Source organism: Amphibalanus amphitrite, unplaced genomic scaffold, assembly GCF_019059575.1.
Source record: "Amphibalanus amphitrite isolate SeventyFive unplaced genomic scaffold, NRLGWU_Aamphi_draft 000252F_arrow, whole genome shotgun sequence".
Taxonomy (NCBI): Eukaryota; Metazoa; Arthropoda; class Thecostraca; order Balanomorpha; family Balanidae; genus Amphibalanus; species Amphibalanus amphitrite.
Window position 1 is genome coordinate 336,980 of NW_024881747.1, and position 25,933 is coordinate 362,912.

At 49.9% G+C, this 25,933-nt stretch overlaps 2 protein-coding genes across 3 annotated transcripts; both read left to right on the forward strand.

The window, feature by feature from the left end:
* Positions 1–3,695: 3,695 nt before the first annotated feature.
* Positions 3,696–12,471, forward strand: LOC122386455 (tumor necrosis factor alpha-induced protein 8-like protein). The gene is made up of 3 exons (XM_043375650.1): positions 3,696–4,086; positions 8,007–8,184; positions 11,332–12,471. The coding sequence occupies exons 2-3, from the start codon at positions 8,038–8,040 to the stop codon at positions 11,752–11,754; spliced, it is 570 nt and encodes a 189-aa protein (XP_043231585.1). The 5' UTR covers positions 3,696–4,086; positions 8,007–8,037; the 3' UTR covers positions 11,755–12,471.
* A 225-nt stretch (positions 12,472–12,696) lies between these two features.
* On the forward strand, positions 12,697–19,927 carry LOC122386456 (lysosomal thioesterase PPT2 homolog). 2 transcript variants are annotated; one of them, XM_043375652.1, is made up of 7 exons: positions 12,697–12,726; positions 12,961–13,050; positions 13,669–13,810; positions 15,083–15,190; positions 15,730–15,896; positions 16,120–16,226; positions 17,392–19,927. In XM_043375652.1, the coding sequence occupies exons 2-7, from the start codon at positions 12,988–12,990 to the stop codon at positions 17,588–17,590; spliced, it is 786 nt and encodes a 261-aa protein (XP_043231587.1). In that variant the 5' UTR covers positions 12,697–12,726; positions 12,961–12,987; the 3' UTR covers positions 17,591–19,927. The 2 variants fall into 2 exon arrangements, with proteins under 2 accessions (XP_043231587.1, XP_043231586.1); XM_043375651.1 differs by lacking the exon at positions 12,697–12,726 and having other exon boundaries at positions 12,873–13,050.
* Positions 19,928–25,933: the final 6,006 nt, after the last annotated feature.

Below are 25,933 nucleotides of genomic sequence, written 5' to 3' on the forward strand. Positions count from 1 at the left end.
AGTTCGAAAATTCAAACGTGCTGCTTCCATCATGCAACATCTCCATCTACTACCACCGATCTAGCAGATACTAACGTATCAGAATGAACGAAATGTCTCGTTCACTATACACTGAACAGTCCCCTCCCCCCCACACACACACACTTCACCATCACCTCCTATCCTGTCAGCGTGATCCGTCCCCTGTGTTCGCGCTGATCACACATGGACGGGCAGTGTTCTAGGATGTAGGCGGCCTCGAGGATCCTCAGCTTCCACATGTTGTTCTCCCTGTCCAAGATGCTTGTGTTGTCCACCATGTCCTGTCTTGTGATGCGCTCACCGTGGGCACGCTGGGAGTGTTCAGCTGGACCACCCGCAGACAGATGGTATGAGAGTCGGCGGGACAGGGTCATCGTTGTGCTGCCTATGTAAGACGATGTGTCTCGGAGCTTGCAATCTCCTTTTTGACAATTGTATTCAGATGCCCATCAGGGAACCTGTATCGTCAGATCGACGGCGTTGCAATGGGGTCCCCACTTGGGGTGCTCTTTGCAAACGCATACATGTGTGCGGTGGAGGACAAGGTGCTCTCCAAGCTGGACAACAAGCCTGCTTTCTACAAGCGCTACGTTGACGATGTGTGCCTACAGGTTGAAGACGCTGAAGCTCTAGAAGTTGTGAAGAAAACATTCGAAGACAACTCCGTCCTCAAGTTCACGTACGAGATTGAAGAAAGAAGCAGACTCCACTTCCTTGACGTTGACGTGGACACAGCACAAGGAGGCAAGTTTGTCACGCAAGTGTACAGGAAGCCAACTGACATCGGCCGTTGCATGAACGCTCGCAGCGCGTGCCCCAAACGCTACAAGACTGGCATGATACGCACATACGTGCGCAGAGCCATGACACACTGTAGCACATGGGAGCTAGTGCACCAAGAGCTTCAACATGTCAAGCAAATGTTAGTAAACAACGGCTACTCCTGTACAGACATTGATGCCGAAGTCAAATCAACACTGGACAAATACCAAGCGAGACAGTCACACACCAACGGCAGAGAAATGACAGGTGAAGACCAGCCCAAACCCAAGTCGCAAGTTCACAAGCTGTTCTACATGAACCAGATGAATGAGGCCTACCTGAGTGACGAGAAGGTGTTGAAGAGCATTTTGAAGAAAAATGTGATTCCAAAGGAAGGGCATGAAGTCAAACTGATCGTATACTACAAGAGCCCCAAAACATCCAATTTGGTGATCTGTAACCGCCCCAAAAGAAGCTGCCTGCAAGAGACGCATGTTGTCTACAAATACAATTGTCAAAAAGGAGATTGCAAGCTCCGAGACACATCGTCTTACATAGGCAGCACAACGATGACCCTGTCCCGCCGACTCTCATACCATCTGTCTGCGGGTGGTCCAGCTGAACACTCCCAGCGTGCCCACGGTGAGCGCATCACAAGACAGGACATGGTGGACAACACAAGCATCTTGGACAGGGAGAACAACATGTGGAAGCTGAGGATCCTCGAGGCCGCCTACATCCTAGAACACTGCCCGTCCATGTGTGATCAGCGCGAACACAGGGGACGGATCACGCTGACAGGATAGGAGGTGATGGTGAAGTGTGTGTGGGGGGGGGGGGAGGGGACTGTTCAGTGTATAGTGAACGAGACATTTCGTTCATTCTGATACGTTAGTATCTGCTAGATCGGTGGTAGTAGATGGAGATGTTGCATGATGGAAGCAGCACGTTTGAATTTTCGAACTAGAATCGAACAACCGTGCACTGAATTTTGACATAGGTCACATCGCATTTGTTTTAAGGTCAACAAAAATGTATGAAGTAACTTAGATATAATGTAAGTGTTAAATGTGATGAGAGTGTAAAGTGTAAATGCCTGATGACGAAGTGAGTACTTCGAAACGCGTCGCAAAACGTAAATCAATATAATGCATGTATGAACATTGGAGATACTTTACACCAGCTGCCAGAAACTGACCGGAAAGTGATAAGAAAGAAAGAAAAGCTTCAAAAGAAAGTGATAAAAAACAAATACGCGATCGTATTCAACCAAACTTGTCTCAAAGAATATATATATATATATATATATATATATATATATATATATATATATATATATATATATATGCAAAATTCATTAAACAAGACAGCATATTGTGCATTTATGAGCTTCTTCCGAGTAGTCTCTATGTTTCTAACAATCCTTCTGTCATCTTCTGGAAAACATTGGAGAATGGTACCTATATTTACATGTAACGTTTCGTTAGTCCTGCTAACATCTTCAGACATTATAGGTACGGACACGCATAGCAAAACAATCACAATTACATAGAAATGATACATTCGAAATCGTATCGTAGCTTCGATCATAAAAGGAATAACATTCAAAATTCAAAATTGACACGTTTTATAACTATCATCCATCGTATGTGAATGGGCCTATTTTCTTGAGGCGCCTCAGATAAAAATAACTGACATCACACACCTAAAACAGAAACACCATACATGGAGATCTACAGTCTTGGCAGGGGCGGATCCAGAAAATCTCCAAGGGAGGGGCCATTAGAAACCAGGAGGCCCCCCCCCATAATCCCACCTGTTGGAGGCCCCATCTTCCCACTTGTTGGGCCCCCCCCCCAAAAAAAAACTGCGTCTATTGAGCTTATCTAGCTGTTCAGGCAACATCTCAACATCTGTGCAGGCTTGGAGGCCCTCTGTGCAGGTTAGGAGGCCCTGTAAAAGTGGTCATCTCTGTGAGTATAAGAGACCTCCAAGTTATGAAAAGCTTTACCAATCTTCTAACAAAGAAGTCTTCTCAGCTAGTCTTCTAAGAAATAACTAAGTGGGTAGGTTAAAAAAAAACTCATCGGATTTCGGCCACTTTATTTTCAGGAGGCCCCCTTTTCAGCTTTTTAACTTTTTAACTTTTTATTCTATTTTTGAAAAAAATCGGCCAAGGGGGGGCCATGGCCCCCATGGCCCCCCCCCCTTGTATCCGCGCCTGAGTCTTGGCACTAGAGGCTGGCTATCACACAGCGAGTATATATATATATATATATATATATATATATATATATATATATATATATCGATATGAGATAGCGTCGTCACTCGTCAGCAGTTGTGTTGTTATAAAATTAACAATTGTATCAAATAGTCGTTCGAATAGCCGCACAATTCCAGCGACTTATTGCAAACGGATTGAGTGACACAACCGAATGATGTAAACGAAAATTTTGTGTCAGCACTTCAAAACTTATGAAAATCGGCTATAAAATGTAATCAAGAATTAGCTAGGAACATGGAATGAATCACAGCACTGACATTTCCGAGTCTTAGGTAGGAGTCTTGAAGATTTTGGCGACTCCGACTCCGACTCAGGCTTGAACTGCCCGCTCCAAGCGGGTCCGACCTCGCAGGCATTCTCAGAAAGGTACCCCCCCCATTTTTTCTCGACTCCAAAATCTCATCAGATCTGTTTCGATCTCAGGGGTGCCGGTTCGAGGTTGGGGGGAGGGGCAAGCTGCCCCGCTTGCCCCCTCCCCGTGGCGACGCTGATGACCAGTACGGCGTGCCGATTATTCGGCCGCCCCTTCCAGCTCGCGCCGCTCCGTCCGTCTCGGATCTCTGTTCTCGGAAGCCGCAGGTGGCGACTGCCGCGGTGTCTGGTGCGCCAGGTGCTGACTGGACAGACGGTGAGGCCGGCCGGCCGGCCGGGCGCCGCCTCCTGTGGTCCCGGCCCGGCCGCCTGTCCCGCTCAGCTCACCGGCGCCCCGCCCCGCCTCTCACTCGCGCCCGCCGATCAGGTTGGGGGCGCTGCCGCCAGGTGGCAGGCACGGCGGCGGCCGTGTCGGCTCGGTCCCGTTCCCCCGCCCGCCCGCAGTCGACTCGGGATTTGATTGCGGGTGAGCCGCTGCGCACTCGTGACACGTGGCTGCAGCGGTGGGTGGCGATAGATCTACACCTCTCCCGGTGTTTAGACTGCCGGTGGAGAGACGAGCAACGGCAGCAGCCCACCGGTGTCGCCGGGACGCGGCGGCTGAACCGGCCGGTGCCCGGCAGCGGGCCGCCGGCAACCTCAAGGTGAGTCCGGCGCGGCGCGTTTGAACAGCCCCTGGCCGTTGGCCGACGGCGGTCAGCTGGGCCGGTCCGCGGCACGTGAGCCGCCGCCGACCGCCGGCGCCGCTCGCACTCGGCAGATCGGGATCACCCAGCGGGGCGGGGATGGTCTGGGGTGATCTCCACCGGCCCACACGCGCTGGCTGACCCACTTTGGTGGTCTAACTGCCGTCCGGTGACCTTGAGCGGGCCGGTCCGCCGTGCCGGTCAGGCCAGCGCGGCGATACCCGACTGTGCGGCGGACGGAGAGGCCTCAGCTGTTGTTCCTGCGGTCTGAGTTGGTGTTAGCTCCGTCACCGTCCCGAGCCATCCCACCGAGCCGGCCGCTCCGGTCAGCCGCGGGGCGGGACACGTCAGCGGATGGGAATGTGGAGCCGGTCAGCTCGGCTGGGGCGGAGGGTCAGGCGCGCCCAGCTGAGCCGGGAACAAACAGCTGACCGCGGCTGATCCGCAGTCCACAGCTGACCGGAGCTGACCGGAGCTGGCTGGAGCTGAGCCACAGCTGACCGGAATTGAGCCACAGTCCACAGCTGACCGGAGCTGAGCCACAGCTGATTGAAGCTGATCCACAGTCCACAGCTGGCCGGAGCTGAGTCACAGCTGACCGCTGCCTACAGCCTGCCAGAGCTGAACCACAGCTGACCGGAATTGAACCACAGCTGACGGCAGCTGAATCACAGCTAACGGCAGCTGAACCACAGCTGACGGCAGCTGAACCACGGCTGACCGCACGCTGTCGCAGCTCAACACAATCATGTCACTCAACAGTCACGGTCACCCACGGACGTCACATGGACGGACGTGCTCGGACTAAACTTCCGTGACGTGACCGAGCGTGACGGGCCAGACCGCGAGCTGACGTGTGGGGACGAGGGCGCCCGGTGGCCATGAAATCACGCCCCATTTCACAGTGTGACCGTCAGAACGGTTATCACTCAGTAACGCCAGCTGGCGCTGATTAATATGTATATTGGTACGAATACGTTGCGATGTGAGGCGACTGCATGGTAGCCCATATGACGTAATCGTATATATTCCATGTTTTTCTCTTTTCCTTTTAAATTTATTATCATTTTATGACTCTCCCACTCCTCGCGGCCTAGATTGATATTTGGAAATACCCATACGAATAATGAAGATGTAATCGTCAATTTTTATTTTTTATCATTTGCTCCAGATCTTTGTCGGATTAAAAGTTTGTCGGATTAAACTTCCTTTGGAGAGTTTAATCCGACGATGTTCGTGACTCTTGCATCGCACTCTACTTCAGCCTACCCGTGCCGCATGCCCCACAGAGTGCCGATAATCGATAAGTGAAGGACGATGAACTCTAAAAATGTCAGCTAGTTGGATTGCTTTATCTGTGCTAACATATATCTCTGAATGGGTCAGCCCGACTTCCAGGCTATAAGGACATGTCCAGTACCTAATTATCATTACTCCGACGAATAGATAAGATATCGGATAAGTAAAAAGCTATCATCTATACTAAGCATTCATAACCGTCGGATTGTCTCAGCGAGGAAGACTAACTTCTCCCTCAGCTGACTGCCGACAGTCTCCCCTCTCGCGTGGCTCAGGCGCGCTTGCCTAAGCCTGAGAATCCCCACGCCTGCATTGTTTTGTTCGTCGTGTCGTGTGGCCCATCTTGTGTCATGCCAACACGCGACGGAGCTCTCGGATTGCCGGCTCGTGCCGACCTGTCTGGGCTCTGCAGTTGCACGCCTTGCAACACGATACTGCACTGCTGGTTATCCCGCACGGTAGCCGAGTGGATAGGAGCACTGTGGATTGGATATAGGAGACCTCTAGGTATGGCCTGGTAGCTGAGGTGATTGGAGCCCTGTATGCGGTGATGTGCGGCCGGTATCACTGGCTCGGCAGAGTCCTGTGTGGCGTTTGGGAGCGGAATCACGGCTGGTTGTTCTGCATTAGTCGCGTCCGAATTATACTGTCTGTCAAGAATTGAGTAGCGTGGCCGTGGCGTCGTATACCACCTCGCTCGCTACTCGCTAGTATAGGTAAACGTGTGATTTGTAAGTGTAGGTTGGAATACGCGGAAAGCCGCGCTGCCGTCCGCCATCTTCCACAGTCTGCATCTCGCCCTTGGCACTCAGTGGTGCGCGCGCCCAGTTCCACCTGTAGCGCTGACGAGCCTGCGTCCATTGTGACGGCTCGAGCCAATTATCCCGCCGAATGTCTCAGATGTGAACTGACTCCGACTGTCGAAGCGTGCTGTCGCCTATCGTGCCGTGCCGCACTGTCGCTAAACCATCCGCTATCGCCTTAGCGACGCCCCGTTAGCGGCTGCCTCTGTGAGGAATTTCACGGGATCAGTCAGAGTTCACATCTTCTCTGATTGGGTTCCCTGTAGTGCGTTGTGATCAATGACCCTTTGAGGCGACTGCTGGAGGGTAGACGGCACGGCGCTGGGGTCAGACGGGCAGACGGTGTGACCCGGGCGGCCGCCGCGGTGGGACGAGGTCACCAGGTGAGACGGTCGGCCGGGAGGTCAGGCACTCAGGTGCCAGGTGGGGTGTATCGGCTTAGAGGTGAAGTGTGAGGGCTGAGTGATCTTGCCGATGAGCTTCTGCCGGGACAGGGGTATTAGACAGTCGTAACCCTTTCTCTGCCATTACCAGTGGCAACCCTCTGATGCTTCTCGATGTTGTCGGCCGTAGCGGCCTATAATTCGGCCCGTTACCAGCCGGGAAGACCACACTCACTCCGGCAGGGGCGGGGCGGGGCGGACAAGGAAGAGAGTAGAGACCGTGAGGGGACCGAGATCGGGTCTCTACCCACTAGATTACCATGGCGAGGCGAACTAGAGCTAGGGGAATGGGGATACCCACTTAGCAGAGGCGGTGGGGCTGAGAGGACGTGCAAATTGTTATAAGGCAATAGCTATATGTGGTATGGACAATGGACATTGCGACCTTGATAGGAATCCGATGTTACGGTAACGACGGTAACGTCATTGCTCACTTACTCGTTTTTATCTAGGTGTTGATTTAATGCGATAAACACACCTCGGCTGCGTCCATTAGTGAATGTTTTTGTGGAAACGCGTCCCGGCATTACAACTGGGTGAGCTGGTGGACGAAACCACGCGCTATCAGGATTCACTACATTGAGCCATTGATATAGGGCCGGAAACCCCCGGAGGCCCAATGCGGACCCTTTTCCGGTACCAACAAACACACAGACATTAGCGATATAGGTACGTACGCCGCATTTGGGATGGTGACAAGGTCTGAGGACGAGGAAAATAATCGCATTGTCCGCGCCTCGCGATCGGGGTACCATTCCACCAATACAGACGCTGCTTTTACAGGTGGCGGCACTCGAAGATAGCGGATGAAACCATGGTTTCCATCTCGTAACGCACTTCTTGACCCGTGTTGTACCCGGGCTGCTGTTGGCCATTAGTTATTAAAATGGGCGCGCAAATGATTTTAAAGTAGGAGAAATCACGATTTGCCTACTGTCGAAGGATATGTGCGATTTGCTTGTGGCTATGGAAACGTTTAAAGAGAGTTGATCGTAGAAGTAGAACGTTGCGTTTCCTGGTATCCTGATAAAGGCCCTGTGGCTAAAGAACCGTGTAGACTGTAGATAATACGCCGAAAGAACTCTGGTGCTCCAATTCATTTCACATTACCATTCCTCACGATCTACTTATTAACTGTTTTATATGCTGATTCCGCCAAACATTTATTCCGCCTTATCGCTGCGGCCCACCGTGCCGGATCGTTATCAATTATTCTGTTCGGATACTCTCTCTGCGGCATACGATTAGCGGCGCGCCGGAGGCTGGTGCCGCTCCGGCTCTGCGCTCCGTTCGCCGACCTCGCCTCTGACCCCGGACCATTCGTCCGTTTCAGCTCCCTCGGTCGGCCTCCGACGGCCGGCACCATGAGCGAGTTTCGCGCCAAAGACATCGGTCTGCGCGTGCAGAAAAAGCTGGCCAGCAAGATCAGCAACAAGGCCGTCGCCAAGACGATGCTGGATGACGCCACCAGCCAGATCCTGGACAACCTCTACAGGCTCTGCAAGAACGTGGTAAGCTGTCGTGAAGCGCTGCTGCAGTCTCCTCTGTAGTTAGCACCTCGAATTGAAGGGATGCTCGAAATGCAAACGTTCATCAGTTTTCAACAAGTACTTTCGAGAGTAGGCCATTCTTGATGTTGATGGCTGGAGTTCTTACAAAAAAATAAGTCGGGTCTTAACCCTCGCACGACCAGGCCATTTCTCATAACACGAACGACCAGGGGGGGGGGGGTTGTTACGACCCCCCCCCCTGGCGTTTCGAAACGGAAGGTCGTAGAGCTTAGCGGAAAAAACCAACGGATTGCTCTCAACGAGATCTCGCGATTGGTGGTATATTTTTTGGTCCTAGGTCAACATTTGACCTACTTTTGACCGGTCAAAGGTCAAATTTTCGGAAAAATAGACTTTTTCAACTTTCGGCGGCGATTGCGGCAAAACGGTGGGAGATATCGACTTGAAACCTTCACTATCGTGTTCCTTGATCAATTCTCTATCGTTTGGTATGTATTTCGTTTCCCTAGCTCTAAAAATGGCGCGTTGGGAGCGCCGGAAGTCGGCAAGGTCACAGTCGGCGGCAGAAATTCGAAAAATCAAAATTTAAATTTTTGAAATCTGATTGTATTTTTGGATTTGGGAGGTCCATTTGCTCCCTATAGAAGCTAATATTGCTGCATATTCCCATTGAGGTGACAAGAATTAGCAAAATAGTGGTTCGGGCGCTTTTCAAAAATAGTACCGGACGCTGTTCCTCTTGTGACGTCATAGCTCCGTGACCTGACCTGACCCGGTCAAATTTCTTATACCATATGATAGCTAATACTTGCCCCAACATGCATGGGAAGTTTCATCACGATCCATCAACCGATGTCCGTACCACCGGCAGGAAACCTCGGGCGTTGGCACTCAGTTTGTGAAAATCCGGCCGGAGGCTGTACCTCTTATGACGTCATAACTCCGTGACCTGACATGACCCGATCAATTTTTTTCGGCAAAAGATGCGCAAAGGTTGCCCCAGAGGGTATTGAAAATTTCAGCCCGCTACGACAAGCCGTTTAGCGTGCACTTCGAAAAAACCTCAGGGGGGGGGGGGTTGATACAACCCCCCCCCCCTAGGCGTTCTAGGGTTAATTCTAAGTACATTTTCGTCAATCGAAATTAGAGTTACTATGCGCTTTATTCAGCGAAAGGGGCAAAATCCAACCTGAACAAATTTGAGCCTCGCCTAACTCAAACATGTGAATTATTCCCGGTTAATTCCATCGGTACGTTTCGGGACTAAATATTGAATGGTGATGACGTCGTTTGCTGTGTAATGTATTGTATCACTGCCATGGACAGAACCGCGCTTACTCGATATTGACATTAGTGACACTGAACAACAAGGGTTTCATAACAAGCGTTGACACTTTATACCATCGTTCGGACGTTGAGTACCAGCTGCATCCAGTGATGTCATCATAGTATGCTCATTTTGGCACACACAACATCCGGGTATTTACCGAGCACAAACAGAGAATGTAAATTGTAACGGTAAAAATTTGTTGAGCAGACTCAGAAGTTGCCAAAACTCATGTGACAGCTTCGATATGCTTCAATTTGAACTTCGAGCCGAATCGCTTAAAAACGAATTTAAGTGTCATGTGGGTGGATTAGTCCGCACATATAACCGCACGTTAACTTTGTATACCTACTGGGGTTGGAATGTAAACTCTTGCAATGTTTATGTTAAAGATCAACATCTCGCCAGGCCTCGGAAAAAGTAAACTGCTTATGTCCTCTTGGATGCTCACATAACATCATACGTGTAACATCTCGACATGCAACGGTAAATGCAAAATATTCGAACAATTGATCTAAGCCTCAGTGCAACTGTGAATGCACAATATTCGAGCGGTTCATCTAAGCCTCAGGGCTCAGAACCGCGTAACACTTTGCACCGTTATCGGCGTTTATTATCAGCCGATTGCCCTGTTTAAGTGCTATCAAATATATGTTTGATGATGAGACCTTATCGGTAAAACCACTCGCTATCGTAGCTGTTAGACTCATTCGAAACGTTTCTGGATGACGAAACGTTTGAATTGATGCATGTAAACAATTGATAAATCCATCGAGTGCTAAATCTCTATGGGTGGAGACTTCCACTGGCGTCCAACTGGCGTCTTACTGAGCAGACGTCCAAGTTGGCGTCTAACTTTGCGTCCTGTTGGACGGAGACTTCCAAGCTAGACACGTCAAAAGTTAGCCGTCGCCAGCTAGACGCAGCCACCGTCCAGCTAGACGCGTCATATCGCGTCTAGCTAGACGCGAAATGGAAGTCTCCGCCCTATATCGATAGTTAATTAGGTGTTCACTGGATACTGCACTTCGAAAAACTTCACTTCCAAGCTCCAACCCTGCAATGATTCCTTGAAGGTCCTGTAACGTTTACCTAAAGATAATCAGCTAAAACAAAACTTAATAATGACATGACCGGGGCGACGGTGTTATCTTAGATATGTTTCAACAGTTTCGGATATACAGATATGTAGCTCGACCAATTTTGACCTTATCCGGTGAGGTCATGCTCCTGACCTTTCATCAAATTTTAAAACATGGGGTCTTTAGTTAGGTATCTTGAAATTATTGTAAAGTCGACGCGCCTCGACGAGAGAAGCACGATGGCAGTGAGATAAAAACCATGCAATGATGAAGTAAAGTGTTATTGTTAAAAAGAAAATAGTTTCTGCGAATATCGCCCATTTTAACGGTTTTGCTCTCTGTATGGCTAAATTGTTGACCATTATTCAATTCAATTCTGACAACTTGTTGAAATATCATTCAAGTGAAATAATAACGGGCGGCTCTAACTGAGTTTGGTAGGTATTTATTCAAACGAAATCGTTCGCATTCATTTGTTGAAACCACAAAAGAAACCAAACCAAGCATATTTTTCTTAATCGTATTTAACAGATGTCCAGAAAGTTTTACCTAATCAAGCATTGTAATGCCCCACAGCTTGAATACATCGAGGTCACTGGCGTCGATGTTCGACCCAACTTCTCCGTATGTAGGTAGATAAAAAATAACCTGTCGCTGTTTCTAAAGATGCTGAAACGGCGCTATTTTTTCTTTCTCCTCTGCACTTGAATAATAACTGATGTTTTTTTCTGCCGACAGACGGGGAACAAGAAGGAGTCTGAAAAGGTCATAAAGAACCTCATCAAGGTGGTTGTCAAGGTGGGGATCCTGAACCGTAACGAGCAGTTCGACCACGACGAGATGGTGCTGGCCGCAAAGTTCCAGCGCAAGTTCCAGATGACCTGCATGACCATCATCAGCTTCTACCAGATCGACTTCAGCTACGACCGCAGCTTCATCACCAAGAGCCTGCTGGACCTGAAGGCGATGCTCTCCAGTCTGGTGGAGCGCCACCTCACGGACAAGACGCTCGCGCGAGTGGAGCACGTGTTTGAGTTTTTCCGCGAGCCCACCTTTCTGGACGCGGTGTTTGCGCGAAACTCTGAGCACCGCGAGCTGCTCGGTAAGATCACCAAGGACCTGAACACGATACTGGAGGTGTCGGAGGAGGAGGCCAGCTAGTGCGCCGCGTCGGCCGCCCGCGAGTCAGTGTCTGTGAATTGTGCCGCGCCGCGGGGACGGAGCTTCTCTCGCCGGTGGACCAGTGACTTCGGCCCGGGTGTCAGTGTGAGACCAGTGATTTTGCAAATAGAGCAGTTGTACACTGCTCTACTGAGATTACGCATGCGGACATGACTATGTTAGGTAACAGTCGTCTTTGTTCGTTACTTGATTGCCATTTTTGGACACCGAATGACCAGCGTTGGTGTAGCCGAACTATAAGTGTACCTACCTATAATGATCACTGACTTTTCGCGAGAAGCTCAATTTCGATAGGATTTCTAAATGTTCGCTTTCAGGCGTTTCGTCGTTTCTCTGTCGTGATATTGGGTTGTCTTGCATGTATTTATGTAAGAAACAGCAGAAATACTCCGTCTTGTTGCTGCTGCTCTCCATTTGCTTACCAAGTATGCTGAGGAAGGGGTTGTGACGTAAGAGCTGGCTGACGACGTGCGATCGTGATGAAATAGTTTACATTAGCAGTTAACTGTTAGAGATTGTAATATGCTCGGGGTGTTCATGTTTGCCGTATGGGTATTGGTACGATTCGTTTCATATCAAGCGTGCATTCCTATCACACCGCTTGCCGCCCCCGGCCCTTGGTAACCATACTCGCAGCGACGCTAGGTACTATGCAGTTTATTATTACGTACTGAATAAAACGTTTTTATAGGTAAATTTCTTTTTTTTTTGTCACAGCAACATCACTAGGTATTCACTAGTGGATATGAAGTGGGTCATTGGGGGCAAATGTCCCCTCTCGATGGAACAGCAGCGCATAAGAAATCGAAATCCGAGGGGCTTGGGTGAAGAAACTTCGGGGTATGCCGTCTGGGTACGAAAAGTTTCGTGCTCATATGTCTTCGGAAAATATCAAAAACATTCGTCAGGGGGCTAAAAACTGAACGGCGAGGATCATTCAGCTCCATTTCGGTTTGAAATGCTCTATAATTGCTAAAATGTTTGGAGTGGCAGCAATATCAAATAGACGGTTTCTCTCTATCTTTTTTTTTGCAGCAATATAAGCAGACAATCGCTCTTTGTATCGTGCTCGCCATTAATGTCTACAAAATAATTCTATGTAAACAATAACATGCTTTGTACCTTTGTTTTGTGAAAATGGCCCGTTTAAGCTCCTTGTTTTACGTTTTTATGCTTCTATTTCAGCATATTGACGGATACAAAATTGTTTTTATGATACATGGAGTGATGGGTGACTCTGGGTCACTTGAATACCTATCGGACTACATAAGGCAGGTCAGAAACACAAGAAGCAACGCTGCTTTTTTCTTGACATTGACGTTAGTGCCTTTTCTGAAATACTATAATAATAAGTTTGAAATTTGATTGTATTTGGAGTCCAAACTTTATTTAGAGTATCTCACTTTTGATCTGGATTTACATTCTTTTGGCATAAATTGGCTGTGATGTCATTTAATAATTTGAATTAGTGCTATTTTTAGGTGTGAGAGAGCTTTAATAGGTAAGTACTATTAATTTATGTGGTTGACAGACTGCCGCTTCAGGCTTAATCAGTTGTACCGGTCCATAGTAGAATCCCTCAACGTGAAGTTCGAAAAACTGCACCCAGAGCCCCCGACCCCGGTCCCACACAAAGTAGATTTTATTTTTATATGTCGTATGTGCACCTTTTTAGGGTTGAGTATGCCCAGCCATGGAGTGCTCCAGTCCTGCTCTCCTACTGTCATCATGGCTCAAGGATGGCTAAACTAAGGAGAAAATATCAGTTGAGGTGACGGTGACAGCGTCACAGCCATGCAGCGCTCAACTCTTCTAGTTCTCATTAGGTTCACTAGCTGAGCAGACACCTTTCCCTTAGTTAATCGACCATCAAAGTGACCACCATTTTCACAGGCGCATCCAGGCACTGAGGTGCACAACATGAACCTGTTCCCCAACTACCGAAGTCTGGAGCGACTTTGGACGCAGGTGAAGGGATTTCGCACAGAGATTGAGCGCCTCATCAACAACAGGACTGAAGAGGTGCATTTACTTGGTAAATAACTCCGCAGCGCCGCCAAACTTTCAGTACCTTTTCTTACATCAATTTGACACGTTCCCTGAAAATTTGAGCGAAATCCGTCGGAAAATTTTTGAGAAATTGACGTTTTAGTGACGTCATGTTCGCCATTTTCGCCTAAAAAACGGCAAAATTTCAAACGCCGCTAACATCTTCATTTTTAAAGGAATCAAGACGTAACAAAAAAGGTTAAACGTATTTCTACTTTGTCTATCAAATGGCTATCTCGTTTTTTTTTGAAAATTTTGGATTTTGGCCAAACTTTTTTTCAAAAAACTGACTTTTTTGGGAAAATAATTATAAAATCAAAAATTTTGAGTGTATCGAAAAAACCGGAATTTATGTCAGAGACGTGGTCTATGTGCACCTACATACCAATTTTTAGAAGAATCGGTTCAAAAATGTGGGAGTTATTAGAAATTTCATGACGTCACGACACACAAAAATTTTGAAAAATGAATTTTTGGGAAGTTCTAGACCTCGTACGGAAACAAAAATAGCACCATTCGATTCGCCGTGAAAAACTGCATCAGATAGACACCTTTTTAGGCCTTAACAACCAACTTCAAAATTTGACCTTACTTGACCTGACCTTGACCTGACCTCGACCTAAAATTCATCCAGATGTGGTCCATATCACCTATTGAGTGTGCCCATTGAATTCTATGAATAAAATGACCCATAAAGCATGTGTCGCACATGCCCTTTTCTATATTTTGTTTTTGGTGACCTGACCTGACCTGACCTGACCTGACCTGACCTGACCTGACCTGACCTGACCTTGACCTTGACCTCTGAATGATATTGTATGCAGCGAATATTGTCTTGGTAGCCTAAGAACACGTTTTGGGCAATCAGTCTCAGTCCATTCTTCGGCAACTACGGTGCAAGGCCGATACTGTAGAAACTTGCAATTTGTACCCTTGACCTGACCTTGACCTTGACCTCAAGGCTCAAACTTTAAATTAAGTACATGTTTTTAGTTGTTCGTGATGAGATCTTTCGATTGGCGTTTGAATTTTCCAAATCGGACCATCAGTTCGGGAGATAACAGGGGGGGGGGGGTAAAATTTACCCACCCCCAGCCCCGCGCGTTCGGCTGGAGACCCCAGCCCCGCGCGGGTTAACAATCGACTCCTAGCACGATCTTCTCCTTTAATCCATTATCCTGATTATTACCGATGCCATTTCTGCTACTCTGCTTCTGGTGGTGATTGCGGGTCCATAATCAATGCGCTGGTTTCACAGGCTACTCTCAGGGCGGCCTGGTGGCTCGGGGAGTGGTACAGAGCTGGGACAACCACCCGTTCAGCAGCTTCATATCACTCAGCTCACCGCAGGCCGGCCAGTTCGGAGGTGAGAGCCGAAGGCTGGACAGTTAAGGGGTGGGAACCGGCAATTTTCTGTGTTGAGAACCGGCCATTTGGGGGGGGGGGGGTGAGAACCAAAGGCCGGGCAGTTCGGGCGTGGGAACCGGCGAGTTTGGAGGTGAGCATTGCGATCCACCGACCGGGCTACTGGTGCATCTGACTGACCTGCGGAGGAAGGTCTAGGAAGGTGGATAGGTAGGTATTAGGTAGCGGTAGCTTACAAATCAGTTTGTTGATATTAAGAATGTATCATGCAATATTGTCGTGACTCGTCAGGTATTCAGTGACGTCTGCCGGTCGAGTTTGGTGACCGGCGTACCGAACTGAATTTGAAAGACTGGAGTCAGCGACTTTACTGGACTGTAGGCCACAGTGCTCAAAGAATGCATGGCGGAAGAAATGCTGAAAGCTGCATGATTAAATACTGCTCCTACGCAGCCTTGTTTCCTTATCAAAAGAACGCTTTTTAAATGGGTTTCTCCATCCAGTTTTCCCACCCACTGACTCGTTGTAATACTCCCTCAGATGGGTTCCTGCACCTGGTGTTTCCGGGCGCGGTGCGGGACGAGGCGTTCCGACTCTTCTACAGCAGGTTCGGCCAGCTGACCTCAGTCGGAAACTACTGGAACGACCCGCGCGAGCAGGCCGCCTACCTCAAGTACAGCCAGTTCCTAGCGCCCCTGGACAATGAGGTGAGGGGATAGAGGGATGATCGGCAGAGGTGCCAGTAGAGGGTGAACACGCGTGCCATGGGTTTCCATTATTCGACGTTCAGTTTGAATAAATGTCCACACTAGATATTTACTCGCTTTACGTACAGAAAACAAGCAATGATTCGGTAAAATCTGTTGATGAAAAGCTGGTCACTATCTGCACTAATCTTTCTTACGACATGCCGTGCGGCTACGTCGCCAGGTGTTCTCGAACAGCTCGAAGCGCTACCGTCGGAACCTGCTGCGACTGCAGAGGCTGGTGCTGATCGGCGGTCCCGATGACGGTGTCATCACTCCGTGGCAGAGCAGGTGAGCGCGGCGGACCCGTCCTCATGCGACCGCTCTGAGTCCTCTGACCCTCAGCCCTCTGAGCGTACTGAGCCCTCCGACCCCGCTCAGCCTGTCTATAACACTCCGACCGTCACCAGCTGCCCAACTTTCATCACTTGCCCTCAGCTCTCCAACTGTCCTCAGTCCACCGAACCTCCTCAGTCTACCGGTCATCTGCAGTTCTCAGCTCTCCGACCCATCTCAGCCATTCGACTTTCTTCAGTCCACCTACCCTCATTCTCTTTGATCAGGCCTCCTCTGGGTTCATCTCAGCACTGATCGGCCAGTCTGCCAGGAGCCGCTGCAGGTGGCGCCACTGCGCCCCGGAGCGGTACTTTTTCTACAGAGCTAATGCTGTTTTTGTCATACGGCCTACTCACCCCGCTCTGTTGATGACTTCCTAAAGAACTCGAGCTCTCTAGTTGGGATCGTGTGCTACATGCCTCCCACATTAGCATTTACGGGGAACCGACTTGTTTACGCGCATGGGGTCAATGCGTCACCATTGTGCACCCGGCCATCCAGGCAGGGAGGACCTGCTCGGGTGCACGTACTGAGTTGTGGCACGCGGCTGCATGGTTCGACGCTCAGCATCGCGAGGCTCACATAATTGCCTCATTTCTGGGGGTAGATGGTGGTAAATTGGCTCTGCCAATATGCATAAATAGCGTGAAATTTAGGTTCAGATATTAATGATCTCGATCGAGTGAAAAATGAGGACATAAAAGATTCGACCTTTTGCTGCAAGTTTATGGCCGTGTAACTCAGCTTTCAGTCAGGCTAGACTCGATGCCAACGCTTTGTAAATGCTAGGTATATCAAATAGCAGTCAACGAAACATGACCTTAGCAATGCTATAGCAAGCTAGAATCAAGCAGACAGCGATTTTACAAGTGCTGCATTGATGCCCACTATTTCTCTAACGGGCTAACTTGATTTTAACTTCATGTCAAACATAAACAATTCCAGAACATATTCTAATTTCACCGGAATCGAGCTTCTATTTGAGGCCCCGTCAGACGATAGCAAATTACCTTGTCAAGAGTACGTAGATATATTTGACGCCAATGCACTCAGTGGCGATGTTGTGTGTCCGAGTCAGCCTGCCTGTGACGGCCCGGCCGCTGCCGCCGTGTTTCCGCAGTCAGTTCTCGTACTACGACGCAAACCTGACTGTGGTGGACGTGCACCAGCGGCACGGGTACCGCGCCGACGACATCGGACTCAAGACGCTGGACAAGCGCGGCGCGCTGCGACTGCACACGTACCCGGGTATACACCACACCAGGTGGCACCACAACATCACCGTCATCAGAGAGGCCATCCTGCCCTACCTCGACTGACCGAACGCCGGTGCCCGGGGTACGGGTAACCGGTGTACTACGGGTGCCTGCGTAAACGGGTATCTGGTGTACCCGTTCACCCAATGTACGGGTGCCCGGTTTCCCAGCCTGATGCCTGGTGCCTAGTGTCCCAGTCCGGTGTGCAGGTGCCCGTTGTACGGACCGTGTTATCCCTATGGAAGCGTGTTATCCCTATGGAAGCGCCCTTTTGCACGTGCCGACGGCGCACCCCTGGTCCGATTGCGCCCATCTTTTGATACGATGGTCCGCCCCACCCAAAGTTTGTGCCCAGTAAATTTCATGTCGATACGCGGCGCCGTTCCGGCGCTTTAAGACACATAAGGCATGACACAGCGATGATGACAACTTATAATTTATTAATTGGCACCGGGAGCTGGTGGCCGAGCACGTGCCGCTGCTGACCCCCGACCAGCGCGCCGTGTTCGAGGAGGTCGGCCGACGACTGCCATTTCCTGCCAGTCAGTGATATCACGCCTTTCCGGCGCGTACTGTCTATCGATATATGTAGACTCCACGGACCGGCTTTTCTCCGTGACGACCAGTCTTCTCTGATGAGAACAATTGGCGACAGGTCGAAGGTACGCCTTCTCACAGCTATAATGTGTTCGATTTTAGGTATATGACAGGCTGTTGGAGGGGGGGGGGAGGAGCTGGGAGGGGTGTCACATTCCGGTCAGGGTCTCATCCAATCCAGCGAAAAAATATGCAGTGTGAGCATGACGTGTTTTCGTCAAATCCGTAACGGAGATACTGCGAACAGTTCCGGTAACATATGATTGGATGCAACGAAAAGCAATTATAAATGTTTGTTTCAAACACCATAGAAACTTTGACCTGAGCCGTCAAGTTTCATAAGTTAAACGCTGTTTTTAAATCTGTTTTACATTAGAGACTGATCGTAGGTTGTCTGTTTTAACTAGGCTTATTAGCCTAGGAATACAGAATCAGTAGTATACTGAGATGACTGAAATCCGTTCCCAACCTGACAGTTCCTCGTGCTCCAGCAGCGTTTTCAAATTTCGATATACTGGAAAGCTCATCTACCTGGTGCGTTGCCTCTATCTTTCCCGTACGCTGCCCTTCCAGGCTGTGGAATCGTTTGCTCTAATCCTCTTTTCAACACAGGCAGTTAAACGACCGGAGAGGCTTTGGTCCTTTACTCGCTCTACCAGTAGCCGTTTGTGGGCCATATGTCGGCAGGTACAGAACTCGGGTGGAGTTAAGCGCTCTGTTCGTGTTTATTTAGGGCTGAGAAGACCGTAGACGGCTGTGTTTGAGTTGGCTGAGGGAGGGCAAAGAGCTCCAAGACAAGGCTGACCCGAGCTGGTGTTTGTGTATCTGGGTGAGTGTGTTTGTGTGCGTTGCGTGGGGGGAGTGGGGTGGGCTGTGTTTACGATGCACAGTATGATTGGGATATGCTCCGTGAGGCGATTAACTAGCTCAAGGGCTCTCAAAGTCAGACTGCCATTGCTGGCACCCGGGTGTGATGTGCATTAGTATTTACGATATCAACCAATGCCAGTTATTGTACTGTGGTGCTATGCACAGTATTAGCAATACGCTACCTACTTGATATGTCTAATGCTGGTCAGACTGTGCCTATGCGTTGAATGCTGCCTTGATATCGAACTAAGGTGGAGATGTGCTCCTCCTGTGTCAGTGGTGGGAGGGTTTTCAACAGTGCTGGTGACCCTGATGTGCAGCTGGGAGTGGCGACCCTGCCCCGCCCGCGCCGGTACAAAGCGACCCGCCCTGCGCGGGTAGCCCGTGAACAATGACCGTGAACACTCGCTGTACAGCGAACGAAACTGAATTGTGACCATAATTGCTCGCGTTTCAGCGAACAGAGCTAATGGGTGACCGCAATCACTGGTTTCAATGAACTGAACGTTCGATTGAGCATCGATCGTATTGGGTCAGATTCTGGAACACCGATGAAGTGCAATGGGTGGTGTATTTACCACGTTACAAGTTATTGCCATGATCTCCGCCGGCCTGTATTATTTTAATGCTCTAACTTCATATAGGTACTTGACTTGGTAAGCTGCCAGGCAACCTCTAGCCGTCAGCCTTAGTTCGGCATGTGGCTATGTTGGGAAGAGGTTTCCAACCCACCCTCGTTTTGTCATTTACGTGTTTTGTAGTTTAGGAGCGTCGGCACTTAATCACGCCTGTTTATTCACTTAACATCATACTGTGTACTTAATGATCCTACTTGGATTAGCTGGGCTGCGTTATCTAATTTTAGATTTCGTAGCAACATTCATCAATGCAGTTCTGTATTATATATGAATACATATTTAATGTTTATCCGAATTTGTGTTTTATTAATAGCAGTATGTTACGGTGATAAAACCAGTCTGGACATTGACGGTCCACCGAGCCCGACGGTGGCTGAGTTTGGGGCGCGGCAGATCCCGAACCAGCCACTGCCGCAGGTCTTTGAACGAACGGCCGGTCGGCCCGTCACGGAAGGAGCGCGCTCGGGCTTATCGCTCGTCTCGCCGTGAGAAGGCTGTCGTCCTTCAGCTCGGCGATCCTCATGGCGATGGTTGCCTGGCAACCTGCCCGCCCGCCCACCAGTCTGTTCGGCCTTAATAACCTCTGTCCGTTTGTCTGTCCGTATGCCTGTCCAGTGTTCACCTACCTGTCTGTCGGCTGCCTGCCCGTCTGTCTGTCTGTCTGTCTGTCTGTCTGTCTGTCTGTCTGTCTGTCTGTCCACCTGCCTGTCTGTCCGTCTGTTCACATAACTTTCCATCCGCTGCCGCCTGTCTCTGTCCACCTGCCTGTCTACGGGCCTGTATGCCCACCTGACTACCTGTTCGTCCTTCTGTCCGTCCGCCTGCCTTTTCATCCGCCTGCCGCATGTTGCTGTATCCACCCGTCTGTACAATCGTCCGTCCGTTCTCCCGTCTGTCCGCTCGACTGTCCGCCCGCGCTCTTCTCCCTGCCGACCTTCATATCTCGACTGCCGCCTTCCAGGACTATTCCGGTTGTGCCGTCCCTCCTAAATAACCTCTACGTCGGATGGTCGGGGCGGCTAGAGCGCCTCTGAGCTCGAATGATGACCGTTGAGAATAATGAAATCACAAAGCCCCGGCTGTGTCTCTGCTCTGCAGCTGCGCTGCGCTGACTCGGGGGACCAGTGACACTGGTGGCCCGTATATTCCGCTCAGTGCGGCCTGCCCATCTTTCCCCGGTCCCGGCTGTCCAGCCCTGGCCGCTCGGCCCAGCCCGTGCCTCTCAGAACCGTCCATCCCTCCTGATCCCGCCTCGAGAGCGACCCCGGAGTATGGAGAGGAATGGGCCTGCCTCATCCTTGTGCGGTCCTTTGCTGTCTTGGCAGCCTAAAAGCGGGGTTAGTACGTACACCACAGAGGACGCAGCACAGGCCTCTAAATCAGCCGGTGCCAGGTGGCCGTCCAATTTTGGTGGACGGACACAGCGCGCGCTGGCTGTAATTACTCCCGGTGGAAGTTGTAAGCGGCTCGATCCGACAGAGCCGGCCGGCCAGTGTGGCTCCTAGCGGCCAACCTAATTGGCAAGGCGCCGCCTCCCCGACCGTGAACCGAGATGGAGTTTCCTCATCCAAGTTGTAACAGCGCATGTCTAATTGTACCAATTGTGGCCGTCATTTACATGAACGTGCCTGACTTCCCATTTTGAGACATTCCACAGTCTGATACAGGCTTGGCTGAAATTAGAAATGCGAGAGAAATATACGTAGCCTCTTACGCTGATCGTAACTTATCTGACGCGAGGCATTCGCATCACTCACTTTCTTTAGTAGGTATTGATAGCATGTTTCTAATTTTAAGACAAAAATGATAAATCGGAAAATGGCGAATCATCAATATCTACTCAATTCCGTTGAATATTTAGTTATTCTTTCATCTCTGGCTTCCTTGTGTCTGGAATGGCGAGGACGTGAATACGAGTTTCCTCGTTTCCCCCATTCTATATAAATGCTAATGGCCCTCCTGCGTCATTCTGCTGAAGGAGTTTCCGTGTCGCGAAGTGCGGTGTGGGGATGGGAGCCGGAGGGGGGTCCCTGGCTGGTTGTCGCGTGACCTTAGCCAATGGCCAGGCCGGTATGTATAATTTATATTAGTCGGCGCGGCGGCGGTGGGTAGCAACGCGCGGGTTTTTGTACCGGACCCTGGCGGCGCACCAGTGACCGTTGACACGGTAAGTGGGGCCACGCGTGACCGGTCGGCGGCTCTGACCGGAAATTGGCGCCCTCCTCTCACACGACCGCTCCCCTCAGCCGGCACTCGGGCCCCGGACACTGGTAAATGCCACACTAATGGGCGGGGTGACGGGGTGCTTTTCCTCGCAGTGCCGCTATTTTGGCATACTTTATGCTTCTCAACGCACGTCGCACATGTTATGAACATTTTAACCTAAGTCACTTCTTACAACCGCTAGTCTCTGCACCTCTTCTCTGTCGCCGCCCTCGAGTAAAACTCTTCTATCCATGGGTACTTTAACCCTCGCCGGACCTATCGGTTTTCTACATACGCGCCGGCCGAGGGGGGGGGGGGGCGGGTACGACCCCCCCTCGCCGTTTCGCCCCTGGTGGAGCTAGCGCGTCGCGGAAAAAACGAGCGTGTGCGCCGTTACGAGACGCAGAGATTGGTATCCGATTTTAAGGTCCTAGGTCAACCGGTGACCTCTGAGGTCAGGTCAAGTGCCCCAGGGTACGGTTCAGTTTTTGGTGAATAACTTCGCAAAAAACGGCCGCAGAGCCGCGATTTTGGCAGCATCGTGTTCGCCTCGCTCAGGCGCGTCGAATGATATACTTTTTGTTCGGGTCAGGTCAACTTAGGGTGTTGACCTCAGGTCAAGGTCAGGTCAGCACCCCCAGGTCACGAAGTTGGTTGAAAGAGGTCATGTCGCATATCATTCGATTCGGCAGGTCTTCCTGAGTCCATTGGTGCCTTTCTCGACTCGCTAGCTCAATTTGATCGGGAGTTATTGACGAAAAACTAATATGACCTTGATGACGTCATAAATGACGTCACGAAAGGTCAACATTGCAAAAGTGACGCACCTAGCCTTGCAAGGAGTGCATCAAATCACGATTCTGTGTGCTTGAGATAGTTGGAGATCGTTCCCGGCGCCAGAATAGCAGTTTTCATTTTTCCCCATTGACTTATAATGGTGAGGTCACGAAAATGACCTGACCTCATATGACCTTAAGGAAAAATCCGAGATATACAAGTTGTGAGACTCATAATGGATACTAGATCCTGCAAGTTTCATTTTCCTGTGACATCTCCTCTGGCAGTGAGAGCGTTGCGAAGTTGCGACATCTGAAGACCGTGCAGAGGTTCACTTATGACGTCATAGGTCAGTGACCTGACCTGACCCAAAAATGCGGTTGGTGTCAAAAGATGCGGCTTGGATCAAAGGTCAGGTATGCCAAGTTTCAGCTCTCTATCGCCAGCGTGTTCGGAGCTATCGCGAAAAAACCCTATGGGGGGCGGCACCCGCCCCCCCCCCCTCGGCCGGCGAGGGTTAAAACGCTGCCGCTGCCTTCCGAACATTTGTTTGAGAAAGAACGATGGTGTATTTACTCAATTTCTGCTCGTATCTTCGGAATACGCGGTTCATTTTGTTTGTGCGTTAGCCGCTTTCCGCCGCGCCCGTGGGCCCTGCGGTGCAGTCTACCTGCAGGCGCGCACTACCAGCGCCATCTATGGTGAAGGGAACCAAACTGTCTCGGGGACGGAGCGAGCTGCACGCGCAGGACGCGGCTAGTTGTGACTGTGAAATGAAAACACAAATAGGGTGACGCTTATCGCGTGTCCCACTGCGCTATCCAGCTGTTCACACCTCCCTGGGATGGGGCAAAGTCTGCTCCCCCGTCCAGCCAGCGTCGGAACGGATGACATAGAGATATGCTAAACGGTATACGAAAGCCCTCATCATGACGGATCCTAAGTTTCCCACTCCTTGCTGAAGTGGGTGACAGGGTTAATCTCAATTCATTTCATATTTATTTTCAGATACATTCGGCCCCTTGCACAGTCTTCTTTCTCTTATCTAGCCTTGCTCTACCACCCCTAGCCCAAGGAATAGTCCGGCAACCTTTCCTGAATGGAGTCTTATATTTGGGCGTATTCGCGCCACACAGCGAATATAGAAGCGTCGTTTCCGTTTCATTCTGTGGTTTTCTGTGGAAAGCCTCCGACGTCTTTTGAAATCACTAGCTTCGCCGCACTCTAGTGACCCGAAGGCGGCGTCCCTTTTGATATTGTTCAAACCTTGTTGCAAAAAGTTTCGATGATAAATTAAAGAAATATCATAGTTTGGATGTATCGGAACTATGATAGCAACTTGCATATAAAATGAAGGTTGTATTCGTTACAATTTCTCCATGTACCTAAAATAATGTTTTTATTTCTTTTTTTTGCCTCTTGTTCTGGTTTGTTGGATCCATTCTAAGTTAATTAACCGTCTTCCTATATGCTTGTTGAGTTTTTAATCGTTCTGTTATTAAAATGAAACACAATTTTGTAACTTAAATTCAATGGATAGAAATGATAAGCCGTCAATAATAAAAGAAAACGAAAGAAAAATGCCATTCGAAGAAATATCTCCTGGAGCACTCGATCGATGAATTATTTTAAACGAAAGTTGTGCTGTCTTGTTGAAATCTTTTTTTTTATAAATTTAGTCCGAACCTTTTGATGGGAAGGATTCACAAGGACAGAGTCACCGCTAAGCGAAGCTTGTTGCGATGACCCTGCCCTCTACCCTCCGATCGCGCAATTCCGATTCTATGGCAGAATTTAGAGTCCAAAGTTTAACGTGCGCACAAAGCCGCGCACGGCCGGTCCCCTCGCTGACTTCACCTGGCTACGGCCTGCCACCAACCGCAACCATACCTGTCAGGAGGCCCATAAATGTCGATCGGCAGTTTTACTTGATGGTTGATTTTTCCTTTTGCCCATGCGACAATCCAGTATCATTGCTCTACTGCCTCACATATTGCTGGGCCGGTCGAATATAGCTCATCTCAGACGGGGTTTTCACCTTTGGCACTAGCTCCCTCCAGTAAACATACAAAGGAAACGATTGGAGTGGACGTGGACCAAGACAAAGCGGGCGGACCGAGGGCGTTCCAAAACAAATGACGTCGAAAATCAGACCGTGCCGCGGGCAAACAGAAGGTCGTCTGGTGACCGGCGCGGCGTCCGGCCACCTCCTCTAACCGGTGCGTGGGGCTGGTCCCCACACCCTCAACCACGGCTGGGCAGTCGGCCGGCGCCCGTGGTCCATCCGCGCGTCCTAAGACTCGTCCTTTTTTGTCCGTCCTGAATTGGAAAAGCCCTCACGTTGTAGTTCATTTAACGGGTGACCATTTTTCTATTCGGTGGTCTCCTTTTTCCTGAGTAGTTTAAGGACCTGGGCTTAGGAGCAGAAGGAGCTGCGGGAAAATTTACATTTTATATCGGCCCGTGTGTGAGATACGTCGGTGAGATACGATGGGTGCATGCGAGATCGTACATACATCTTTGCATGGCTGATAGGGGCGAGAATTATCGTCAAGGTGGTGTATGGTGTCAGACGGCAGTCGTCCTAAGCAGCTGCTGTTGTGGGCGATGCTACATGATAAACATGGACTGATTGGTTGTCGGTGTTTCATGCGTCAGATGGTGGACTTATTTGTAAAGTCTGAGCAAGGGTGACAAGCAGTCTGAGCAAACGCGTCCCTTTCCGGTGGGATGCGTATGGATTGCATATTCCATAATGCGTTATGCGTATGAGATACGTATTCCGTATTATGAACGCAGATTATTGACATATAATCGTCGATCGTGGTCTTTGGCGGTCTTTCTTGAGATAGCCATTAAAGGGCACTGCCGGTCGGAGCGATATCATCCCAGGCTCGATCAGTACTTTTCCTCGTGTTATTGTAAGGCGGCTGGCGGTCAGCAGTGCTGCTCCTTCCCCATGCGTATACGACTCGGCTGTTCTCCGCCATACCAGACCTAGCGGTCCTAATTTGATTACCTTCCGCCGCCGGACAGTCGAGCGGAGGTCCATTGAAACCGCCGACGGTCCGCCGCATCCAGTGAAGCCGTATCGCTGGAACAATTTCCGCGCCTCTTTCAACTGCCCGGCCTGTGCACTGAATGGGAGGCAGGCAGTCGCGCCACCTGAGTTTTCCGTCGTAAGAGGCAAAATTACTTTAGTAACAGGCAGCAACTTAACGACATAGATACAAGGAAATGTTTGACTGCTTTCTCACCCATTCTGAAGACGGAAAGGTAGGTTATTATCCCATGTTTTTTTCCCTGGTGAAGTCGAAAA

Coding starts and splice junctions, on each gene's coding strand:
- LOC122386455 (XM_043375650.1), top strand. CDS start 8,038: ATGAGCGAGTTTCGCGCCAAAGACATCGGTCTGCGCGTGCAGAAAAAG. Junction 8,185..11,331: donor ACAGGCTCTGCAAGAACGTG/GTAAGCTGTCGT, acceptor TTCTGCCGACAG/ACGGGGAACAAGAAGGAGTC.
- LOC122386456 (XM_043375651.1), top strand. CDS start 12,913: ATGGCCCGTTTAAGCTCCTTGTTTTACGTTTTTATGCTTCTATTTCAG. Junction 13,051..13,668: donor TATCGGACTACATAAGGCAG/GTCAGAAACACA, acceptor CCATTTTCACAG/GCGCATCCAGGCACTGAGGT. Junction 13,811..15,082: donor TGAAGAGGTGCATTTACTTG/GTAAATAACTCC, acceptor CTGGTTTCACAG/GCTACTCTCAGGGCGGCCTG.